The following is a 23895-nucleotide window of genomic DNA, read 5'->3' on the forward strand; positions in this document are numbered from 1 at the left end:
TGGAGGCAGTCGGGGTGTCACCCCACCTGTGAAAATGGGGACCCAGGACCCGCAGATGCTGGCGAGGAACAGGGGTGCGGAGTATGAATCGGCTTTGCACCACGCCCTGGGGTCTCCAGCACTGAAGCCTTCAGCACCATGCAGTGCGGCGGGGAGCGGGTCCTGCTGGGCGGGGCCGAGCTGCGCGCGACCCTCGGCGCGCTCGGGGAGGCCCAGACCGGGGTGGCCTCTCTGGCCCCCGCTCCCGCGGGCTCTATGACACCGCACTGGCTCGCGGGACGGGGCGGGGTTGGCTGAGGGGGAGGAGACAACTCCGCGCTACATCACTCGTGGTGACCCCTACGCGGAACTCTCTCGCGAGAATGCGAAAGTACCGCGCCTGCGTACTGCAGTAGCGCCTGGTGGCGGTGGCAGTTTGGCAGCGGGTGTGTGAAAGGAGACAGTGTGGAGGCCACAGGGTACTCGCCACGATGAGCAGCACCTTAGCTAAGATCGCGGAGATAGAAGCCGAGGTAATGGACGCAGCTGGCGCCTCACTCTTAGTCTGAGCATCCCTTCTTCGGTGGCGTCGCTCCTTCCTGTTCTCCCTTGAGCCGCGTCAGGACCGGGCCTAGATTCCGCGACTTCTGTCAGCCAGGCCCGTGTTCCGACTGCCCTCCGCCACAACTTGGAGTCCCCAACTCTCCTCAGTCAGGGCCCGTTTTCCCCTCGTCCCGCGCCCACGCTCCCGGACTCCCCTTTGCCCGGGCCCGCGTTCCGCACCCCTGCACCTTAGGCCCTTGGTGTGTACCCCCTCCCAGTGTTTGGCTCCTGTTCTGTTGTATTTTTCTGTTTTTCTTTTTTTTCTCTGAGCAACACTGAATCCTGTCCCTTATTCCATCTCTGACTTGGTCAGATACTTAAGGATCTTTCGTTATCATCCTTCGCTCCGTCCCCTTATTCCCCCTTTTCCCCAGTCTCTACCCTAATGACTCCCTGATTCAGAGTATTTGCTCCCAGTAATCTGATCTGGAAGTAAAATGACATCTGTGTGGGAGCAGTTTATTCCGCCTGGATAATGTGTGATTCCATTGCCTGCGGCCCTCAGAGCGCTTTACAGTTAGGAAAGTGGTGTCCCAGTGTCACATGGGTCCTAACAGCTACAAACAGTAGAAAAGGAACCCGCAGATGGGTTTTAGTCTAGTCGGGGGCACTAATTGGAATGACCTTAATCGTCTCTCCTTTTTGGGCCTTACTTTGCTTTGTAGTGAGGGAAATAAGCTGAATGGGGGAGAGAATGGATTTTTTACTCTTTTAAAGCCTGTAAAATGGGTATGCTAACAAAACTTGGGGAAAAAAATGATTCTCTCAAAGCTGGGGGAAGCGTTCACTGCTTCTAATTTATGGCTGTGATTCCTCCCTTTTAGATGGCTCGGACTCAAAAGAACAAGGCCACAGCACACCACCTGGGGCTGCTTAAGGCTCGTCTTGCTAAGCTTCGTCGAGAACTCATTACTCCAAAGGGTGGTGGTGGTGGGGGTCCAGGAGAAGGTTTGTGCTTTTCTTCAGGATATATACTTTTGGGTATAATTTTTGTCAAAATAGTACATACATGTGGTTTAAAAATAACTAAAGATGGCCCAGTGCAGTGCCTCAATGCCTGCAATCCTAGCACACTGGGAGGCTGAGATAGGAGGATTACTTGAGACCAGGAGTTCAAGACCAGCCTGATCAGTATAGACCCCCATCTCTTTTTTTGAGATGGAGTTTCGCTCTTACTGCCCAGGCTGGATTACAATGGCGAGATCTCAGCTCACCGCAACCTCCGCCTCCTGGTTTCAAGTGATTGTCCTGCGTCAGCCTCCCGAGTAGCTGGGATTACAGGCATGCACTACCATACCCAGCTAATTTTTGTTTTTTTTAGTGGAGACGGGGTTTCTTCATGTTGGTCAGGTTGGTCTCAAACTCCTGACCTCAGGTGATCCACCCACCTCGGCCTCCCAAAGTGCTGGGATTACAGGCGTGCGCCACTGTGCCCAGCCAAAAAAAAAAGTTTTTTAAAAAGAGAAAAATAAGATGTTCTACTAAAGTAGATTTATATTTTCTAAGTATGAATTCTTGAACCGTGTTTATTTTTATTCTGCCGGTTTCAGAGGCAAATGGATATTGTCTAAGTGTACTGTAGTTTTATTTATATCCTGCCCTGATACAAAATGATTTACATGTGCTGGTTGCAGTGGCTCACTCTTGTAATCTCAGCACTTTGGGAGGCTGAGGCAGGAGGATTGCGTGAGGCCAGGAGTTCGGAACCAGCAAATCCCTGTCTCTGCGGGCTTACAAATGAGGCATAGGTATGAAAGAAGATGTACAAAATATAAAAAATTATCCTAGCATAGTGGTACATGTCTGTGGTCTCAGCTACTTGGGAGGCTGAGTTGGGAGGACTGCTTGAACCCAGGAGGTTGAGGCTGCAGTGAGTTGTGATGGCGCCACTGTACTCCATCCTGGGTGATAGAGTTAGATCTCATCTTAAGAAAACCAAAGTAGGGCCGGGCGTGGTGGCTCACTCCTGTAATCCCAGCACTTCGGGAGGCCGAGGTGGGTGGATTACAGGTCAGGAGTTTGAGACCAGCCTGACCAACATGGTGAAACCCCATCTCTGCTAAAAATACAAAAATTAGCTGGGTGTGATAGCACGCACCTGTAATCCCAGCTACTCAGGAGGCTGAGGCAGGAGAATCACTTGAACCTGGGAGGTAGAATTTGCTGTGAGCCGAGATCATGTACTCCAGCCTGGATGACAGAGCTAGACTCTGTCTCACAAAAAAAAAAAAGAAAACCAAAGTAGATTTACATTGGCTTACAGAAATATGTAAATCAATATCATCAACAAGATTAAAAATAAGTAAGGAAATTGATGCAAAGGGAAAATGTAGGAAAAATAAGTTGAAGCCAAGAGAGATAAGATTTAGGACTAAAAGGAATGGTGTAAGATCTGTGCACCTGGTAGAGAAGGGTCACAAATTTGATTCTGAACTTGTTTGCAGCCATTGTAAAAAAAAAAAAAGAAAAGAAAAACCCAGTCAGTCATGCAATTTACAGAATTTGTAAGACAAAAAAACAAAAACAAAACTTTTTAATTAATTAATTTGTTTATTTTAGTTATAAAAGGGTGGCTGCTCCATAGGCAGAGCAGGGCTACATCATAGGTAGAGTAGCTAACAACCCTATTTTTGGATCATTTTTCATACATATGTTTGAACTGTACCTTTTTTTTTTTTTTTTTTCGGAGACCGGGTATTGCTCTGTTGTCCAGGCTGGAGTACAGTGGTATGATCACAGCTCACTGCAGCCTCAACCTCCTGGGCTGAAGTGATCCTCCCACCTCAGCCTCTCAAGTAGCTGAGTACCTACAGGCGTACACCACTATGCCTGGCTAATTTTTGTATTTTTTGTAGAGACAAGGTTTTGCCATGTTGCTCAGGCTTAACCTGAATTCCTGGGCTCAAGAGGTCCTCCTGCCTCAGCCTCTGGAATAGCAAGGACTATAGATGTGTGCCACTGTGCCTGACTGTTTTGAATAGTTTTTTTGTTTGTTTGTTTGTTCTGAGGTGAAGTCTCGCTCTGGCGCCCAGGCTGGAGTGTAGCGGCTGATCTCCGCTCACTGCAAGCTCTTCCTCCCAGGTTCACGCCATTCTCCTGCCTCAGCCTCCCAAGTAGCTAGGACTACAGGCACCCGCCACCACGCCCGGCTACTTTTTTGTATTTTTTAGTAGAGATGGGGTTTCACCGTGTTAGCCAGGATGGTCTGGATCTCCTGACCTCGTGATTCGCCCACCTCGGCCTCCCAAAGTGCTGGGATTACAAGCGTGAGCCACCGCTCCTGGCCTGAATACAGTTTTTTTAATATCAAACACTGCATTGAATTTTGTGAATTGCTGTGCCCTTAAGTTTTGTGTGCTTGAGTTCTCCTTTAAAGGTAAACCATAAAAAGTTTGAGAAATAGTGCCTAGAGGGATAGGCAGTAAATAGAGGGATAGGCAGTAAAATATATGAAAGAAATTATGTGAGTCGTAACACTCCTGGGGATAACTCTTCTCTTTTTGGTATTCATTGATGTTTTAGGTTTTGATGTGGCCAAGACAGGTGATGCTCGAATTGGATTTGTTGGTTTTCCATCTGTGGGGAAGTCAACACTGCTTAGTAACCTGGCAGGGGTATATTCTGAGGTGGCAGCCTATGAATTCACTACTCTGACCACTGTGCCTGGTGTCATCAGATACAAAGGTGCCAAGATCCAGGTAAGTCAAGCCTGCAGACTAAGGAGGGAAAGATATCTATTCTTCATTTAGGAAGAACTTTATTGGGAGCTCACCGTATGCCAGGCCTGATCTTTGATCTACCAGGCACTTACTACCTGGTAGGGGAAATAGAACAGTACCTTAATAAAATGGGATAGTGCATGTGAAAATGCAGAGAAAGGGCTGGACACAGTGGCTCACGCCTGTAATCCCAGCACTTTGGGAGGCCAAGGCAGGCAGATCACCTGAGGTCGGGAGTTTGAGACCAGCCTGGCCAACATGGAGAAATCCCGTCTCTACTAAAAATATAAAATTAGCCAGGCGTGGTGGCACATGCCTGTAATCCCAGCAACTCAGGAGGCTGAGGCAGGAGAATCACTTGAACTACTTTTTCACTTGAGGGTGGGGGCTGGTACTACAGGTGAGCACCACCATGCCCGGCTAATTTTTTATATTTTTAGTAGAGATGGGGTTTCACCATGCTGATCAGGCTGGTCTCGAACCCCTGACCTTGTGATCCACCCACGTTGGCCTCCCAAAGTGTGGGATTACAGGTGTGAGCCACTGCGCCTGACCCCCTGGTTGTATTTTTAATGGTCTTTTTTTACAGCTGGTCAGATGTCCATGCAGAGACACATGTCCCTTTTTGGGATCCTATGTCCAAATGCATATGACAAGAATGAAGCAGTGTGGACGTATCTAGACTCTGGACCATGGCTTGATTCTAGCTGGTTTCAGAGTCTTGTTGAGAGTCACAATTTTGGCAGCTCAAAATAATGACTTTTTTGTGTGTGTGTGTGGGGTGCTATTGACACCTCTCTCAGGACTTTTGAGTATTTCAAAATAGAGTTGTTTAACTCCTCTGCTTCTCTTTCCCAGAAAACCTTCATTCTTTCAGTCTCTTCTGAGCTTAGAGTCCCCCAGCTTTTTTTTTACGTGGTGCTCTCTTTCCTCCCTTTGTCCTCTGCCTCTGTTTCTCCTCCTCTTTTGGCTTTCTCCAGAAACTAAGTTATATAAGCATACTAGTAGATATCCTTAATCTTTTTTTTTTTTGGAGACAGAGTCTCACTCTATCTCCCAGGCTGGAATGCAGTGGCACAATCTCGGCTCACTGCACCCTCCACCTCCTGGGTTCCAGCAATTCTCCTGCTTCAGCCTCCCGAGTAAGCTGGGACTACAGGCACGCACTCCCACACCCGGCTAATTTTTGTATTTTTTTTTTTTTTTTTTGTAGAGATGGGGTTTCACCATATGGGCAGGCTGGTCTCGAGCTCCTGACCTTGTGATCCTCCTGCCTCAGCCTCCCAAAGTGCTGGGATTACAGGCATGAGCCACCACGCCCAGCCAGGTGTCCTTAATCTTAACTGGATTAAGTTGATTGCCCAGGATGTTCCCTAAAAAGCTGTTTCATGGGATAGGACTCGTTATCTGACTTGGTGGGGGAAGAATACAGAATTAGACCCACTTAAAGAGGGAGTTTTATTTTTGTTTCTTTTTTTTTTTTTTTTTTTTTTGAGACGGAGTCTGGCTCTGTCGCCCAGGCTGGAGTGCGGTGGCCGGATCTCAGCTCACTGCAAGCTCCGCCTCCCAGGTTCACGCCATTCTCCTGCCTCCGCCTCCCAAGTAGCTGGGACTACAGGCGCCCGCCTCATCGCCCGGCTAGTTTTTTTTTGTATTCTTTAGTAGAGACGGGGTTTCACCGTATTAGCCAGGATGGTCTCGATCTCCTGACCTTGTGATCCGCCCGTCTCGGCCTCCCAAAGTGCTGGGATTACAGGCTTGAGCCACCGCGCCCAGCCTTTTGTTTCTTTTTTTTGTGTAAGGAAGGTCTTTAACAGTAAAGGTGCCTAAAAATGGAGTGGTACCTCTTATTTAATGAATTACTATGTGTGAAGAAGTCCAAGTAATGGGTGAACCACCACTCACCACAGATGTTGTAAAGAAGACTGATGTATCACATAGGCAGATATTGGCCTACAGAGTGGGTGTACAGTGCTTTGAAAACTATGGGACTTAGGTTTTACCTTGCTAAAGTCTCTAGAACTCCTTTTGCACTATGCATAGTTGATTTGTGTATTTAAGTTGCCTGCTTTAACTTCTTTCTTTTTTTTTGAGACAAAGTCTCGCTCTGTTGCCCAGGCTGGAGTACAGTGGCACGATCTCAGCTCACTGCAACCTCTGCCTCCTGGGATCATGCCATTCTCCTTCCTCAGGCTCCCGAGTAGCTGGGACTACAGGTGTCCTCCACCACGCACGGTTAATTTTTTTGTATTTTTAGTAGAGATGGGTTTCACCGTGTTAGCCAGGGTGGTCTCGATCTCCTGACCTTGTGATCTGCCCGCCTCAGCCTCCCAAAGTGCTGGGATTACAGGCGTGAGCCACCTTGCCTGGCCTTGCCTGCTTTAACTTCTAAAGGCATTGGAGTTTGAAGTAGTTTAATGTTCAATTCCTTAAAATTCTGTAATTCCATTTTTTTTTTTTTTTTGGAGACCAGCATCTTGCTTTGTCTTCCAAGCTGGAGTGCAGTGGCATGGTCTTGGCTCACTGCAACCTCCGCCTCCTGGGTTCAAGCAATTCTCCTGCCTCAGCCTGCTGAGTAGCTGGGATTTCAGCCACACGCCATCACACCCAGCTAATTTTTTTGTGTTTTTAGTAGAAACGGAGTTTCACCATGTTTGCCAGGCTGGTTTTGAACTCCTGACCTCAAGTGATCTGCCCACCTTGGCCTCCCAAAATGGTGATTACAGGCATGAGCCACTGCACCCGGCCCCATGATTTAAATAAATATGTTTTTCTTAGATTTTGGTTGGTTGTAACATGAAATTCAGATATATAAAGGCCTTGACTGTTTATTGAATGTTGCTTATTAGGCATTGACTGTTTTATTGAATGTTGTTATTGAATGTTGAATCATTAGTTGATACATTTAAATTCTTAAACCTAACTTTTAAAATATTTTCCTCTGAAGAAAAGCTAAATTTAGGTTGCCTTTACTTTTGTAAAGGCCTTAGTAAATTGCCTTTTTTTTTTTTTTTTTTTCTGAGAAGGAGTCTTGCTCTGTCGCCCAGGCTGGAGTGCAGTGGTGCAATCTCAGCTCACTGCAAGCTCCGCCTCCTGGGCTCACGCCATTCTCCTGCCTCAGCCTCCTGAGTAGCTGGGACTACAGGCGCCCGTCACCACGCCTGGCTAATTTTTTTGTATTTTTAGTAGAGACAGAGTTTCACTGTTAGCCAGGATGGTCTCGATCTCTTGACCTCGTGATCTGCCTGCCTTGGCCTCCCAAAGTGCTGGGATTACAGGTGTGAGCTACCATGCCCGGCCTCTTTTTTTTTTTTAAGAGACGGAGTCTTGCTGTATCGCCCAGGCTGGAATGCAGTGGCGTGATTCGGCTCACTGCAACTTCCGCCTCCAGAATTTAAGTGATTCTTGTGCCTCAGCCTCCCGAGTAGCTGGGATTACATGCACATGCCTCCACACCTGGCTAATTTTTGTATTTTCAGTAGAGATGGGGTTTCACCGTATTGGCCAGACTGGTCTTGAACTCCTGACCTCGTGATCTGTGTGCCTCGGCCTCTCAAAGTTCTGGGACTATAGACTTGAGCCACCGCACCTGTCTGGGCCTTAATGAATTTTCTGCCTGTGTTCAGCTGCCACCGTTAGAAAGCCCTTGCACTTTTTCCCTCAGTTTATTTATTCTCTCTTTCAGATGATCTCTTTGAGGTTATAGTCATATTCCAGTTTTAACAAGTTTTAGATTATTTATGTAGATTATTTGAATTCTCGCTAATATCAGTTCTCATACTGTTGTGTGTGTGTGTGTGTGTGTGTGTGTGTGTGTGTGTGTGTTGTGGGGGGGCATTATTTATTTTTTTATTTGAGACGGAGTCTCACTCTGTTGCCCAGGCTGGAGTGCAGTGGTGCGATCTTGGCTCACTACAATCTCCGCCTTCCGGGTTCAAGCGATTCTCCTGTCTCGGCCTCTCGAGTAGCTGGGATTACAGGTGCCCACCACTATGCCCAGCTAATTTTTGTATTTTTAGTAGAGACGGGGTTTCACCATGTTGGTCAGGCTAGTCTCGAACTTCTGACCTCAGGTAATCCACTCGCCTCGGCCTCCTAAAGTGCTGGGATTATAGGTGTGAGCAACCGTGCCTGGCCTTTTCTTTTTCTTTTTCTTTTTTTTTTTTTTGAGATGAAGTCTCACTGTGTTGCCCAAGCTGGAGTGCAGTGGCACAACCTCGGTTCACTGCAACCTCCACCTCCACTTGAACTCCTGGGTTCAAGTGATTCTCCTGCCTCAGCCTCCTGAGTAGCTAGGACTATAGGTATGTGGCACCATGCCTGGCTAATTTTTATTTTGGTGATATTGTCCTCTATCAGTTGGTTATGGTTGTGTCTATAGGGTTTCTCTAAAGTTCCCTTTTTTTGGACAGTTAATATATATTTTAGGGGAGATACTTCAAGAAGATGCAAATCCTGTTTTTCCTCAAACTTTTGCCTGCCCATTGTAGCATCCATCTGTGGGTCTTGTCTGTAACAGTTATTATTGTACTTCTTGCCTCATGGTAATTCTCCCTCACACTGTCACCCAGGCTGAGTGCAGTGGCATGGGCACGATCATGGCTCACTGTAGCCTCGACCTCCCGGGCTCAAGTGATCCTTCCATCTTAGCCTTCCAAGTAGCTGGGACTATAGGCATGCGCCACCATGCCTGACAAATTTTTTATTTTTTTATAGAGACAGAGTCTCAATATGTTGCCCAGGCTGGTCTCGAACTCCTATACACAAGCAGTCCAGCTGCCTCAGCCTCCTGAGGTGCTGGGGTTATAGGCGTGAGCCACTGTGCTGGGCCTGAGTATGTTCTTTTGTTTTTATTTTTTCTTTTCTTTTCTTTTTTTTTTTTTTTTTTGAGTAGGTTCTTGAATGGAGAAGTTGAACTGTCTAGCACCTCCTAAATCAGTTTTCATTGTAGTTTATTTAATGCAAAGTATATTTCTGTAATTTCTTATATTCTTAGAGCAAAGCATATCTGATTTAAATTATCTTTTGGCCAGTCATGGTGACTCAAGCCTGTAATCCCAGTACTTTGGGAGGCCAAGGTGAGCGGATCACCTGAGGTCAGGAGTTCGAGACCAGGTTGGCCAACATGGTGAAACCCTGTCTCTACTAAAAATGCACAAATAAAGTAGTGGGGCGTGGTGGCAGGCATCTGTAATTCCAGCTACTTGGGAGACTGAGGCAGGAGAATTGCTTGAACCCGAGAGGTGGAGGTTGCAGTTAGCCGAGATAACACCACTGCACTCTAGCCTAGGCGATGGAGCGAGAGTGTATCTCAAAAGAAAAAAGAAAAAAAAAAAAGAAAAGAAAGAAATAAAGGGGAGTCTCGCCGCATCGCCCAGGCTGGAGTGCAGTGGTGTTGTCTTGGCTCACTGCAACCTCCACCTCCCGAGTTCAAGCAATTCTCCTGCCTCAGCCTCTCGAGTTGCTGGGATTACAGGTGCCCGCCACCACGCCCCGCTAATTTTTTTGTGTATTTTTAGTAGAGATGGGGTTTCACCATGTTGGCCAAGCTGGCCTCAAACTCTTGACCTCAGGTGATCCGCTCACGTTGGCCTCCCAAAGTGCTGGGATTATAGGCTTGAGCCACCATGCCCGGCTGAGAATACCTGTTACAAAACAAGGCCGGACACTGTGGCTCATGCCTCTAATCCCAGCATTTTGGGAGGCTGACGCGGGCAGATCACTTGAGGTCAGGAGTTCGAGACCAGCCTGGCCAACATGCTGAAACCTTGTCTGTACTAAAAATACATAAAAAAATTGGTGGGGCATTGTGGTGAGCACCTGTAATCCCAGCTACTCAGGAGGCTGAAGCACGAGCATCGCTTGAACCTGGGAGGTGGAGGTTATAGTGAGCCAAGATTGCACCACTGCATTCCAGCCTGGGTGGTAGAGCGAGACTCATTCTCAAAAAAAAACAAAGATATTTTAAGTGATGTTTTAATAAGCTGCATCTCTGTTTTCAGTTCATTTGTGTGTATAATTCACTATTTTTTTTTTTTTTTTTTTGAGACAGAGTCTCGCTGTCACCCGGGCTGGAGTGCAGTGGCCGGATCTCAGCTCACTGCAAGCTCCGCCTCCCGGGTTCACGCCATTCTCCTGCCTCAGCCTCCCGAGCAGCTGGGACTATAGGCGCCCGCCACCTCGCCCGGCTAGCTTTTTGTATTTTTTAGTAGAGACGGGGTTTCACCGTGTTAGCCAGGATGGTCTCGAACTCCTAACCTCGTGATCCGCCTGTCTCGGCCTCCCAAAGTGCTGGAATTACAGGCTTGAGCCACCGCGCCCGGCATAATTCACTATTGGCCATATGGTAGACCTTGGTATTTTTAGATTTTATGTTTGTTTTAACTGTTTTGACTGATTCTTTTTTTTTTTTTGAGACGGAGTCTCACTGTGTTGCCCAGGCTGGAGTGCAGTGGTGCCATCTCGGCTCACTGCAAGCTCCGCCTCCCGGGTTCCCGCCATTCTCCCGCCTCAGCCTCCGAGTAGCTGGGACTACAGGCGCCCGCCACCTCGCCCGGCTAGTTTTTTTTTGTATTTTTAGTAGAGACGGGGTTTCACCGTGTTAGCCAGGAGGGTCTTGATCTCCTGACCTCGTGATCCACCCGCCTCGGCCTCCCAAAGTGCTGGGATTACAGGCTTGAGCCACCGTGCCCGGCCTTGACTGATTCTTAAGGGCAGTCAAGTTAATAGTTTATAATTTTGCTGAGATGTAAATTTGAATCACATGTGCCGTGGGGTTGGTTTTTTTCAGTCACATCATTAGGTACACTGACTTCTGTGAAGTTTTTACGTTACTGCATTTTCTGGGCAGTTGAGCAGTCATTTTTATCTTTTTAAAATATTTTAAAATTTATTTATTTTTATTATTTTTTGAGACAGAGTCTTACTGTGTTGCCCAGGCTGGAGTGCAGTGGCATAATCTCGGCTCACTGCAACCTTCACCTCTCGGGTTCAAGTCATTCTTGTGCCTCAGCCTCCAGAGTAGCTGGGATTACAGGCATGTGCCACCATACCCAGCTAACTTTTGTATTTTTTGTACAGACGAGGTTTCACCATGTTGGCCAGGATGGTCTCGAACTCCTGAGCTCAAGCGATCTGCCTGCTTCGGCCTCTAGGAAAGTGCTGTGGAATTATAGGTGTGAGTTACTGGGCCCAGCCTGAGCAATCATTTTTTATTGGGGCACACATCAGAGTCACTTGTGAAGCTTTTTGAAGTACAGATCCATATCTGAACCCTAGTTTGGCCCTTCAAATCGGAATCTGCAGGGATGGGTTTCAGCTCTCTACTTTTTAAGTTTTTCCAGGTGATTCAGTTATGCTTTCCTGCTTAAGAACAGCTATAGAAATTTTTGTAAGTTGAGGATTTGCAGAAATCTCAATATATATCATATATAAATATCAAGATTGAGCTGATACCTGCTGTAAGGAATTTATATGGAGGCTCAGCCTTCTGAAAAGTAGGGAAACACTGAAAAATATTAATGTAGAATTGGCTGGTAATGGTGGCTCACTCCTGTAATCCTAGTACTTTGCGAGGCTGAGGTGGGTGGATTTCCTGAGCTCAGGAGTTGGAGACCAGCCTGGGCAACACATTGAAACCCTGTCTCTACTAAAATACAAAAAATTAGCCGGGTGTGGCGGTGTGTGCCCTGTAGTCTCAGCTACTCTGGAGGCTGAGACAGGAGAATTGCTAGAACCTGGGAGGCAGAGGTTGTAGTGAGCCGAGATCGTGCCACTGCACTCCAGCCAGGGTGGCAGAGTGAGACTCTGTCTTTTAAAAAAGTTAATGTAGAATAATAGATTTTGGCTAGAAAACATGGGTTATAACCTATTAGGACTATGACTTTGGACAAGTCACTTACCCGCTGTGAACTTCAGCTAGTATCCTTATCTCACAGAGTTGTTATGCATTTTCAACTAGGTAAAGTACATAAAAAACCTGGCCTGGGCGCGGTGGCTCATGCCTGTAATCCCAGCACTTTGGGAGGTCGAGGCGGGCAGATCACGAGCTCAGGAGTTTGAGACCAGCCTGGCCAATATGGTGAAACCCCGTCCCTACTAAAAATACAAAAATTAACCAGGCGTGGTGGCGTGCACCTGTAGTCCCCAGCTACACAGGAGTTTGAGGCAGAAGAATTGCTTGAACCCGGGAGGTGGAGGTTTCAGTGAGCGGAGGTGGTGCCACTGCACTCCAGCCTGGGCAACAGAGTGAGACTGTGTCTCCCAAAACAGAAAACAAAAAACGCCTATAGGCTGGGCATGGTGGCTCAAGCCTGTAATTCCAACACTTTGGGAGGCTGAGGCAGGCAGATCACCTGAGGTCAGGAGTTCGACACCGACACCTGCCTGGCCAACATGGTGAAACCATCCGTACTAAAAATACACAAAAGTTTGCTGGGCATGGTGGCGGGTGCCTGTAATCCCAGCTACTTGGTAGGCTGAGGCAGGAGAGAATTGCTTGAACCCAAGAGGCAAAGGTTACAGTGAGCCGAAATTGTGCCGTTGCACTCCAACCTGGGTAAAAAGCATGAAACTCATCTCCCAGAAAAAAAAAAAGCCTGTAGCTGACATTTAGTAGATGCTTATTAAAAGTAATATTCATGGCCAGGCGCAGTGGCTCACGCCTGTAATCCTAGCACTTTGGGAGGCCGAGGCGGGAGGATCACAAGGTCAGGAGATCAAGACCATCCTGGCTAACACAGTGAAACGCCGTCTCTACTAAAAATACAAAAAAATTAGCCGGGCGTAGTGGTGGGTGCCTGTAGTCCCAGCTACTCGGGGAGGCTGAGGCAGGAGAATGGCGTGGAGGTGGAGCTTGCAGTGAGCCGAGATCGCGCCACTGCACTCCAGCCTGGGCAATAAAGCGAGACTCTGTCTCAAAAAAAAAAAAAAAAAAAAGTAATAGTCACACACTCACTTATAAGGAAGATTGGATTTGGGGTCTGATAAATTATAGGTACTTGAGAAATTCTGTTTGATATTTTCAAATGTATAACTAATTTTTTCTTTCATCCTCTTCCACCATTCTTAATCTTGCAGCTCCTGGATCTCCCAGGTATCATTGAAGGTGCCAAGGATGGGAAAGGTAGAGGTCGTCAAGTCATTGCAGGTGAGTGGCACTTGCCACCATCCTGGGATATCATTCCCTTCTCTGATACTGTTCCTTTAGTCAAGGACTACTAGGCTTGAGGTTATACCACAGTGAAGGGCATAGTTTCACCTGACTTCTCATTAGAGGTGAAACTTGAAGGGACCTCAGCTGCAACGTTAGCAGTGTTCTGAATCTGTGCTGTCCAACATTGTAGCTCCTAGGCATGTATGGGTATAGAGCTCTTGAAATGTGCCTAGTACAATTAAGGAGCTAGTGGAGTCTGTATTGGACAATGCAGCTTTAGACGTTTTATATGGCCGTCATATTGAGATCTTCTGTTCTTCTCTTGTGTGGGATCTTCTATTTCCTAGAGGCAATGTTTACTTTTTTGGATGTTTTGCTGAAACACATTCTTTTTTTTTTTTTTTTTTTTTTTTTTTTTTTTTTTTTTTTTTTTTTTTTGAGACGGAGTCTTGCTCTGTCACCCGGGCTGGAGTGCAGTGGCCAGATCTCAGCTCACTGCAAGCTCCGCCTCCCGGGTTCACGCCATTCTCCTGCCTCAGCCTCCCGAGTAGCTGGGACTACAGGCGCCCGCCACCTCGCCCGGCTAGTTTTTTGTATTTTTAGTAGAGACGGGGTTTCACTGTGTTAGCCAGGATGGTCTCGATCTCCTGACCTTGTGATCCGCCCGTCTCGGCCTCCCAAAGTGCTGGGATTACAGGCTTGAGCCACCGCGCCCGGCCAACACATTCTTTAATAACTTCCCCAGAGAGGATGAATGATACAGGTAAATTTTTCTGTCTTCTCTTTTTTTTTTTTTTTTGGAGGGGGACAGTGGCTCACTCTGTCATCTAGGCTGGAGTACAGTGGGACAATCCTGGCTCACTGCAACCTCTGCCTCCTGGGTTCAAGGAATCCTCCCATCTCAGCCTTCCAGGTAGCAGGGATTACAGGGGTGTGCCACTATGCCTGGCTAATTTTTTTTTCTTTCTTTTTTTTTTTTGTAGAGACGGAGTTTCACCATGTTGCCCAGGCTGGTCTCAAATTCCTGAGCTCAAGTGATCTGCCTGCCTTGGTTTCCCAGAGTGCTGTCCTTTCATGTTTGAAGATTATTTTTATTTTACCCTTGTACTGGGGTCATTAATTTTGCTATTCATAGATATATAAATTAGAAGTCATTTTCCCTCAGAAATTTGAAGAACACTCTTATAGCGTCTACTGTTGCTGTTGAGTCCAATAGTTAGAACTTTTTTTTTGTTTTTTGATAAATCACCAACTTTTTCCCCCTCACTGGAAGATCTTAAAAGCTACTTCAAGTAGTTCAAGTAGCTACAAAAAAATTAGCCGGTGTGGTGGCAGGCACCTGTAGTCCCAGCTACTAGGGAGGCTGAGGCACCACCAAGCCCAGCTATTTTTTGTATTTTTAGTAGAGATGGGGTTTCACCATGTTAGCCAGGATGGTCTCGATCTCCTGATGCTGTGATCTGCCTGCCTCGGCCTCCCAAAGTGCTGGGATTACAGGCGTGACCCACCACACCTGGCCCTCTCTTTCTTTTCTTTAATTTATCTTGCTGGATATTTGGTGGAGCCTTTCTTTTTTTTGTTGTTGTTGGAACAGGGTCTCACTCTCACTCCCATTACCTAGCCTGGAGTGCAGTGGTGGAATCTCGGCTCACTGGAGCCTCAACTCCCTGGACTCAGGTGATCCACCTCAGCCTCCTGAGTAGCAGGGACTACAGGTGCGTGCCACCATACCTGGCTAATTTTTTTGTATTTTTAGTAGAGAGAGAGTTTTGCCATGTTTCCTGGGCTGCCTTTTTTTTTTTTTTCTTCTTAATTTCCATCTCCCTTTCCTGGTGTGGTAGACTCTTTCAGCATGACTACTCATATCTTCCATTTTATTGGAAATTTTCCTGTTTTCTTTGAATTTCCTCTGAGTTCCTTATTTATGGAAGGACTGCTAATAGAATGCTAGATTTCTGGGTTTATAATTTTCTTAACTTTCTTGTTTTATAAAGACAGAGTCTCACTCTGTCACCTAGGCTTGAGTGCAGCAGCCTGATCGTATGTAGCTCACCATAACTGTGAACTCCTAGGCTCAAGCAGTCTTCCCATGTCAGCTTTCTGAGTAGCTAGGACTACAGACATGCAACACCGCGCTGGGCTAAATTTTAAAAAATTTTTTGTAGGGGTCTTGCTGTCTTGCCCAGGCTGGTCTTGAGCCCCTGGGCTCAAGTGATCCTTCTGCCTTGGCCTCCCAAAGTGTTGGGATTACAGGTGTGACCCACTGCACTTGGCCCTTGTAATTTTTTAAAATTATCTTTTGTCTCTTAATTTTTTCTTTAAGTGATTTTCTCAGCATTATCTTCTAATCCTGCTATTGAGTGTATTTCTGCCGTAGTATTGTTTTTAATTTCTAAGACTTTGTTTCTGTCTTCTGATTTTTCCTTTTTTTTTTTTTTTTTTAGCATCTTGTTCTTGTTTTGTGGATGCATTGTTTTCTCAGACTCTTGTGTATTGTATTTGCTTTTTTTTTTTTGAGACGGTGTCTCGCTCTGTTGCCCGGGCTGGAGTGCAGTGGCCGGTTCTCAGCTCGCTGCAAGCTCCGCCTCCCGGGTTTATGCCATTCTCCTGCCTCAGCCTCCGAGTAGCTGGGACTACAGGCGCCCGCCACCTCGCCTGGCTAGTTTTTTGTATTTTTTAGTAGAGACGGGGTTTCACCGTGTTAGCCAGGATGGTCTCGATCTCCTGACCTCGTGATCCGCCCGTCTCGGCCTCCCAAAGTGCTGGGATTACAGGCTTGAGCCACCGCGCCCGGCTTTTTTTTTTTTTTTTTTTGGAGATGGAGTCCCACTGTGTTGCCCAGGCTGGAGTGCAATGGCACGATCTCGGCTCAGTGCAACCTCTGCCTCCTGAGTTCAAGTGATTCTCCTGCCTCAGCCTGCTGAGTAGCTGGAATTATAGGCACCTGCCACCGCTCCTGGCTAATTTTTGTATTTTTAGTAGAGATGGGGTTTCACCACGTTGGCCAGGCTGGTCTTGAACTCCTGACCTCAGGTGATCCACCCACCTTGGCCTCCCAAAGTGCTGGGATTACAGGCATGAGCCACCGGGCCCTCCCGACTCCTGACTATTCTTAACAAGGACACATATGACTTACCCATTGTTAAACCTGATGCCCAGTTTATTGTCCACATCTTTCTAAAGAGAGTAACACAGTTGATCACTCCTTCCTTGAAGTATTTGCTTTACCTGATCTCTGACACCAGTGCTTCTTCCTGGTCTCCTTTGCTTGATCTGCCCCATCATCAAGCCCTCTAAATGTGGATTGCCGCAATGCCTAATCTTGGAGATTCTTTTCTTCTCTGTCTCTGCTCTGTCTATGCCGAATGAGGGTTATTTCATCTAGTTCTTTGGTTTTAAATGTCTGGATCTATATTCTAATGATTATGAAATGTGTGGCAGTATTTTGCCTTCTGATGACTGCAGACCAGCTGCCAACATATCTCCGCTTGGATGTCTAATTAGGTGTCTCAAACTTAACTTATATAAGATTACATTCTTGATCTTAGCTCAGGCGGGGCGATCACTTGAGCTCAAGAGTTTGAGACCAGCCTGGGCAACATAGTAATACCTAATCTCTATTAAAAAATGAAAGTAAATTTAAAAATTAAAAAACAAAAAGACATTGATAAAGGCAAATTTATCCTTCAGAACTTTTAGGTCGAATCTTTTTTTCCCTTTCATCCCCCACATCTACTACGTCATTATATCCAGTTGTTTTACCTTTGAAATATATCTAGAGGCCAGCCACTCTTTTTTCCCCCCTTTTTCATCCTTAAGTGAAAAACATTGAGTTATGTGACTGACTTCCTGGCTACTATGCTAAGGAGGAAACTCTACCAAAGGATGGAGTTAATCATACTTTTCAGTTCATGGCACATTTTCTTTTCTTTCTTTTTTTCTTTTTAAGAGACGGTCTTGCTCTCTTGACCAGGCTGGAGTACAGTGGCATGATCACAGCTCACTGCAGCCTCAATCTCCTGGGATCAGGCGATCCTTCCTCCTCAGCCTCTTGAGTAGCTAGGACTATAGGCAGAATGTACCATCATGCCCGGCTAATTTTTTACTTTTTGAGAGACAGTCTCACTATGTTGTTCAGGATGGTCTCGAAAACCCTGAGCTCGAGAGGTTCTCTCTCTCCTCAGCTTCCTGAGTAGCTGGGACTACTGGCATGCACCACCGTGCCAGGCTAATTGATTTTTACTTTTTTTTAAAAATTTTTCTTGTTTTTTTTTTTTGATTTTTACTTTTTTAGAGGTAGAATCTCGATATATTGCCCAGGCAGTGATTGTTGTGTTACTGTTTTTCAAGAACTTCTCTTAAATTCTTTGTCTAATATGATATCTACTAGTTACATGTGACTAAAACTTAATTACAATTAAATAAAATTTAAAATTTAGTTCCTCAATTATGTAAGCCACATTTTATGTGCTTATTAGCTACACGTGACTAGTAACTACTGTATTGGACAGTACAGATGCAGAATATTTTCGTTATTACAGAAACTGCTTTACACATTATAAATATCTTCTCCCATTCATTTTGTCCAAGGTGGTATTTGTTGAATAAAAACCCTTAATTTTGTTAGAATCTACTCTTTATTTGTAGCTGGGATCACAGGTGTGTGCCACCACGCCCGGCTAATTTTTTTGTATTTTTAATAGAAACAGGGTTTCACCATGTTGGTTAGGCTTGTCTCGAACTCCTGACCTCAAGTGATCCGCCTGCCTCAGTCTCCCAAAGTGCTGGGATTACAGGTGTGAGCACCTGGCCTACTGTTTATTTTTTCTTATGGTTTGTGCTTTTAAAGTTTTATTTAAGAAGTCCTTATCATTCCTTAGGTCTTAGATATAGTCTCCTGTTTTTTCTCTACTTTTGGGTCCTTTATTTACCTGGAGACTACTCTTATATCTGATATTAGAAGGGTATCCAATTTTAATTTTTTCTGTATAATGGGCCACTTTCCCCAACACCTTCTATTTTTTTCCCCTTTGATTTGTAGTGACTCCAAACTCTTCACCTATATTGTCACTTCCTTCGTGATGCCTTGTCTCTAGCATTATAGCCCCATCACTGGCCTTCCTGCTGCTATCCTGCTGCTCTGTAGTATCTTCTCACTACAGCTAGAATGATTGTGTATAAGAAGTCAGATCAGTCTAGGCATAATGGCTCATGACTGTAATCCCAGCACTTTGGGAGGCTGAGGCAGGCAGATGACTTGAGGCCAGGAGTTCCAGATTATCCTCGCCAACATGGTGAAACCCCATCTCTACTAAAAATACAAAAATTAGCTACTTGGGAGGCTGAAATGGGAGGATCACTTGAACCTGGGAGGCGGAGGTTGTAGTCAGGTGAGATGATGCCACTGCACTCCAGCCTGTGTGACAGAGTGAGACTCTGTCTCAAAGAAAGCAAACAAAAAGAAGTCAGATCATGTCATTTCTTGGCTGTATGTTCTGATGTTTTCCCGTATTATTTGGGATGAGACCCAAAGTCTTTACCGTAAATGACCTGTCCCCTGGCTGTCTCTCTGACCTCTTTTCTATCACTTCAGTCACTGGGCTTAAGATATCACTGGCCGTCCGTGCGCGGTGGCTCACAGTCTGTAATTCCAGCACTGTAATTCCACAGTCTGTAATTCTAGCACTTTGGGAGGCCGAGGCAGGCGGATCACGAGGTGAAGAGATCGAGAGCATCCTGGCCAACATGGTGAAACCCCACTATTTTTATTAAAAATATAAAAATTAGCTGGGCATGGTGGCGTGTGCCTGTAATCCCAGCTACTTGGGAGGCTGAGGCAGGAGAACTGCTTGAATCTGGACGGCAGAGGTTGCAGTGAGCCGAGATCGCACCATTGCACTCCAGCCTGGTGACAGCAAGACTCTGTCTCAAAAAAAAAAAAAAAAAAATAGCTGGATGTGGTGGTGTGTTCCTGTAGTCCCAGCTGTTTGGGAGGCTGAGGTGGGAGGCTCTCTTGAGCCCAGGAGGTCAAGCTGCAAGTGAGCCGTGATCATGGCACTGCACTGTAGCCTGGGCAACAAACAGAGACCCTGTCTCAAATAATAATAATAATAGTAATAATAAGGTCAGACGTGGTGACTCAAACACCTGTAATCCCAGCACTTTGGGAGGCTGAGGCGGGTGGATCACCAGGTCAGGAGATCGAGACCATCCTGGCCAACATGATGAAACCCCGTCTCTCTACTAAAAATACAAAAATTAGCTGGGTGTGGTGGTGTATGCCTGTAGTCCCAGCTGCTCGAGAGGCCGAGGTAGGAGAATCGCTTAAACCTGGGAGGCGGAGGTTGCAGTGAGCCGAGAGATCGCGCCACTGCACTCCAGCCTGGCAACAGAGCAAGGCTCCGTGTCAAAAAATAATAATAAAAATAAAATCATGGCCAGGCGTGGTGGCTCACGCCTATAATTGCAGCACTCTGGGAGGCTGAGGCGGGTGGATCACTTGAGGTCAGGAGTTTGAGACCAGCCTGGCCAACATGGTGAAACCCTCTCTGTACTAAAAATACAAAAAGTAGCCAGGCATGGTGATGCATGCCTGTAGTCCCAGCTACTTGGGAGGCTGAGGCAGGAGAATAGCTTGAACCTGGGTGGTGGAGGTTGCAGTGAGCCGAGATCACGCCATTGCATTCCAGCCTGCGTGACAGAGCAAGACTCTATCTAAAAAATAATAAATAAAATCAGGCTGGGCATGGTGGCACATGCGTGTAGTCCCAGCACTTTGGGAGGCTGAGGCGGTCGGATCACCTGAGGTTGAAAGTTTGAGACTAGCCTGACCAACCTGGAGAAACCCTGTCTCTACTAAAAATACAAAATTAGCTGGGAGTGGTGGCCCATGCCTATAATCCCAGCTACTTAGGAGGCTGGATCAGGAGAATTGCTTAAACCCAGGAGGTGGAGGTTGTGGTGAGCCGAGGTCTCACCATTGCACTCCAGTCTGGGCAACAAGAGTGAAACTCTGTCTCAAAAAAAAAAAAAAAAAAAAAAGTCTACCACTGAGCCTGGGCATGGTGGCTCAAGCCTGTAATCCCAGCACTTTGGGAGGCCGAAGTGGGCAGATCGTGAGGTCAGGAGTTCAAGACCAGCCTGAACAACGTGGTAAAATGCTGTCTCTACTCCATCTCCAAAGAAAAAAAAAAATTAGAATGAGGGTCAGGTGCAATGGCTTATACCTGTAATCCTGGCACTTTGGGAGACCGAGGCAGGAGGATTGTTTGAGGCCAGGAGTTCGAGACCAACCTGGGCAACACTGCAAGACCCTGTCTCTGCAAAAATAAAAATTAAAAAAAAAAAAAGTCATGTGACATGGCACACATGTGTAGTCCCAGATATTCAAGGAGGCTGAGGCAGGAGGATCAGTTGAGCCCAGGAAGTAGAGGTTATAATGAGCTATGATCATGCGACTGCACTCCAGCCTGAGTGACAAAGCAAGAGCCTGTCTCTTCAAAAAGGAGAATTTTAAAAAAAGAGGAACTAGAAAGTTGATGGAAGCAGAATTTTTTTTTTTTTTTCCTGAGATGGAGCTCTGTTACCCAGGCTGGCTGGAGTGCAGTGGCATGATCTCGGCTCACTGCAACCTCTGCCTCCCTGGTTCAAGTGATTGTTGTGCCTCGGCCTCCTGAGTAGCTGGTATTACAGGTGTCCACTACCATGGCCAGCTAATGTTTTATTTATTTACTTATTTTTGGAGATGGATTCTTGCTCTTTTGCCCAGGCTGGAGTGCAGTGGCGCAATCTCAGCTCACTGCAACCTCCGTCTCCCGGGTTTAAGCGATTCTCCTGTCTCAGCCTCCCAAAGTGCTGGGATTACAGATGTGAGCCACTGTGCCTGGCCGGTTTTTGTATTTTTAGTAAAGTCGGTTTCACCATGTTGATCAGGCTGGTCTTGAACTCCTGGCGTCAGGTGATCTCGCTTCAGCCTCCCAAAGTGCTGGGATTATAGGCATGAGCTCCTGTTCCCAGCTGGAATCAGAATTTTTGACAAATGAATTTTAATATAGAAATAGGCCGGATACTGTGGCTCATGCCTGTAATCTTGGCACTTTGGGAGACCAAGGCAGGAGGATTGCTTGAGGCCAGGAGTTAAAGGCTACAGTGAGCTATGATCATGCCACTGCACTCCAGCCTAGGCAATAGAGTGATACTCTGTCTCAGTCATTATAAATATAAATATATATTAATAAAAATAAGATATTCAGGCACAAAATACTACATTTTTTTTTTTTTTTTGTGCAGATTGAATCTTACTTTGTTGCGCAGGCTGGTCTCAAACTCCTGGCTCCAAGCAGTCCTTCTGCTGCAACCCCCCAAAGTGCTAGGATTATAGGCAGGAGCCACTGTGCTGTGCCAAAATAATCTATTTTATATGATTTCATTTATATGAAATTCTAAAAAGTGCAAACTATGGTGGCAGAAAGCAGATCAGTGGTTGTCTGGGAATAGTGGGAAAGATTGAAAGGAGTTACAAAGGAATGCTGTAGGTGATGGAAATATTCCGTGTCTTGATTTCTTAGGTGGTTACACAGGTATATACATTTGCCATTGAACTGTGTGCTTTAACATGGATATAATTAAAAAAAAGTTGTACCTCATTAAATTTGGTTTAAAATATGCTAACCAAGGGTGGGCGCAGTGGCTCACACCTGTAATCCTAGCACTTTGGGAGGCTGAGGTGGGTGGATTGCCTGAGCTCAGGAGTTCAAGACCAGCCCAGGCAACATGGTGAGGAAACCCCATGTCTACTAAAATACAATTAGCTGGGCATGGTGGCATGTGCCTGTAGTCCCAGCTACTCGGGTGGCTGAGGCAGGAGAATCACTTGAACCCGAGAGGAAGAGGTTGCAGTAAGCCAAGATTGTGCCACTGCACTCCAGCCTAGGCGACAGAAAATGTGTCAACTCTTGGGCCAAGATGTGCTGATTTCATGGCATACAAAGCAAATTGACTTCTGGTATAAATCTTTTGTAGCTATAAGAACTTGGTGTATGTATGTATGTATTACAAAAAAAATCCTTTGACACTTAAATGTAGGGGGAAAAAACACCTCTACTTGAGTATTTGGGTTAGTTAAGGCTTTATTGAACTTTCTTGGGTATGTTTTTTTCTTACTCTTCAGTGGCCCGAACCTGTAATTTGATCTTGATTGTTCTGGATGTCCTGAAACCTTTGGGACATAAGAAGATAATTGAAAATGAGCTGGAAGGCTTTGGCATTCGCTTGAACAGCAAACCCCCCAACATTGGCTTTAAGAAGAAAGACAAGGGAGGCATTAATCTCACAGCCACTGTAAGTGGGGAAGACGACATGGGGCAGGCTGCTGCAGGAATAGGAGTGGGGAGTGGATTGGGGTGCATGGACATTGACAATGGAAAATTTCCTGGCTTTTCCCTGCACTAATTGAGATAACACAGTGACTTCATAATGACTGACAAGAAAGAATTCAAGATTAGGATAGGAGCCAGTCTCAGACTTACCTTTGCTGCTTATTTCCTCTTTTGGATTATCTATTGGGGATGATATGGGAGTGTGGACCAATATTATGCTTGCATAAAGTACATGGCCGCCAGTGTCTTCTGTTTTCATTCATTTAACACAAATTTATAGAGTGTCTACCATGGGCCAAGCATTATTTTAGGCTCTGAGCAGGAATGGAAGAAGGAATAGTGAAACCCCCTGCTTTTATTTTCTAGTTGGATAGAATAGGAAACAATAGTAATGAGTAAAATATAATGTATTAGTCAGTGATAAATGTGAGAACACAAAGTAGGGAAAGGAGATAGAGCATTGGTGTGAGGGTTGCAGTTTTAAGAACGTTGGTCAGGGAAGTCTTCACTGAGGTAACATGAAGGTGTGAACCAAGTGGATATCTTGAAGAAGAGCATTTGCTTCATGCAGAGGAGACGTCCAAGTGGAAAGGTGCTGAGGCAGGGCATGTCTTCCCATGTTTGAGGAACAGCAGAATGGGCAAGTAAGAGAGTAGTAAGAGATGAAGTCATAACATAGGAACATATGTGCTTTTACTTTACAGGAGATGGGTAACTGTTGGTTGAGTTCTGACCCACAAACATGATTTGACTTAGGTTTAGTGGAATAATTCTGACTCTTATGTTGAGAATAGATTGCAGTAGGTTAGGAGCAGAAACAGAAATAATTTAAGAGGTTATTGCAATAACCAAGAAGTGATAGCTTCCTGGACCAGGGTTGTGACAGTGAAGGAGTTGAAAAGTGGTTGTGGAAAGATTTTGAAATAGCTGATAGTAATTACATCTGGATTGGGTATGCATTGTGAAAGAAAGAGTCAGAGATACCTGTTTTGTTTTTTGTTTGTTTGTTTATTTACTTATGTAGAGATGGAGTCTCACTCTGTCTTGCTCTGTCGCCCAGGCT

The 23895-nt window shown here is 45.8% G+C and overlaps 1 protein-coding gene across 3 annotated transcripts in view; it reads left to right on the forward strand.

The window, feature by feature from the left end:
• Nucleotides 1–325: 325 nt before the first annotated feature.
• The window catches only part of DRG1 (developmentally regulated GTP binding protein 1), a 37367-nt gene continuing 13797 nt past the window's right edge, over nt 326–23895 (forward strand). Inside the window, exons 1-6 of one of the 3 annotated variants that reach the window (XM_030914637.1) lie at nt 339–512; nt 1407–1530; nt 4105–4280; nt 13380–13449; nt 14439–14567; nt 22625–22794. In XM_030914637.1, coding sequence (XP_030770497.1) covers nt 471–512; nt 1407–1530; nt 4105–4280; nt 13380–13449; nt 14439–14567; nt 22625–22794 — 711 coding nt within the window. In that variant the 5' untranslated portion in view covers nt 339–470. Of the gene's footprint in view, nt 513–1406; nt 1531–4104; nt 4281–13379; nt 13450–14438; nt 14568–22624; nt 22795–23895 lie in introns of all 3 variants that reach the window. The other 2 variants (XM_030914638.1, XM_010360680.1) reach the window with 2 other exon arrangements.

Source organism: Rhinopithecus roxellana, chromosome 13 (genome assembly GCF_007565055.1).
Source record: "Rhinopithecus roxellana isolate Shanxi Qingling chromosome 13, ASM756505v1, whole genome shotgun sequence".
NCBI classification, from domain to species: Eukaryota; Metazoa; Chordata; class Mammalia; order Primates; family Cercopithecidae; genus Rhinopithecus; species Rhinopithecus roxellana.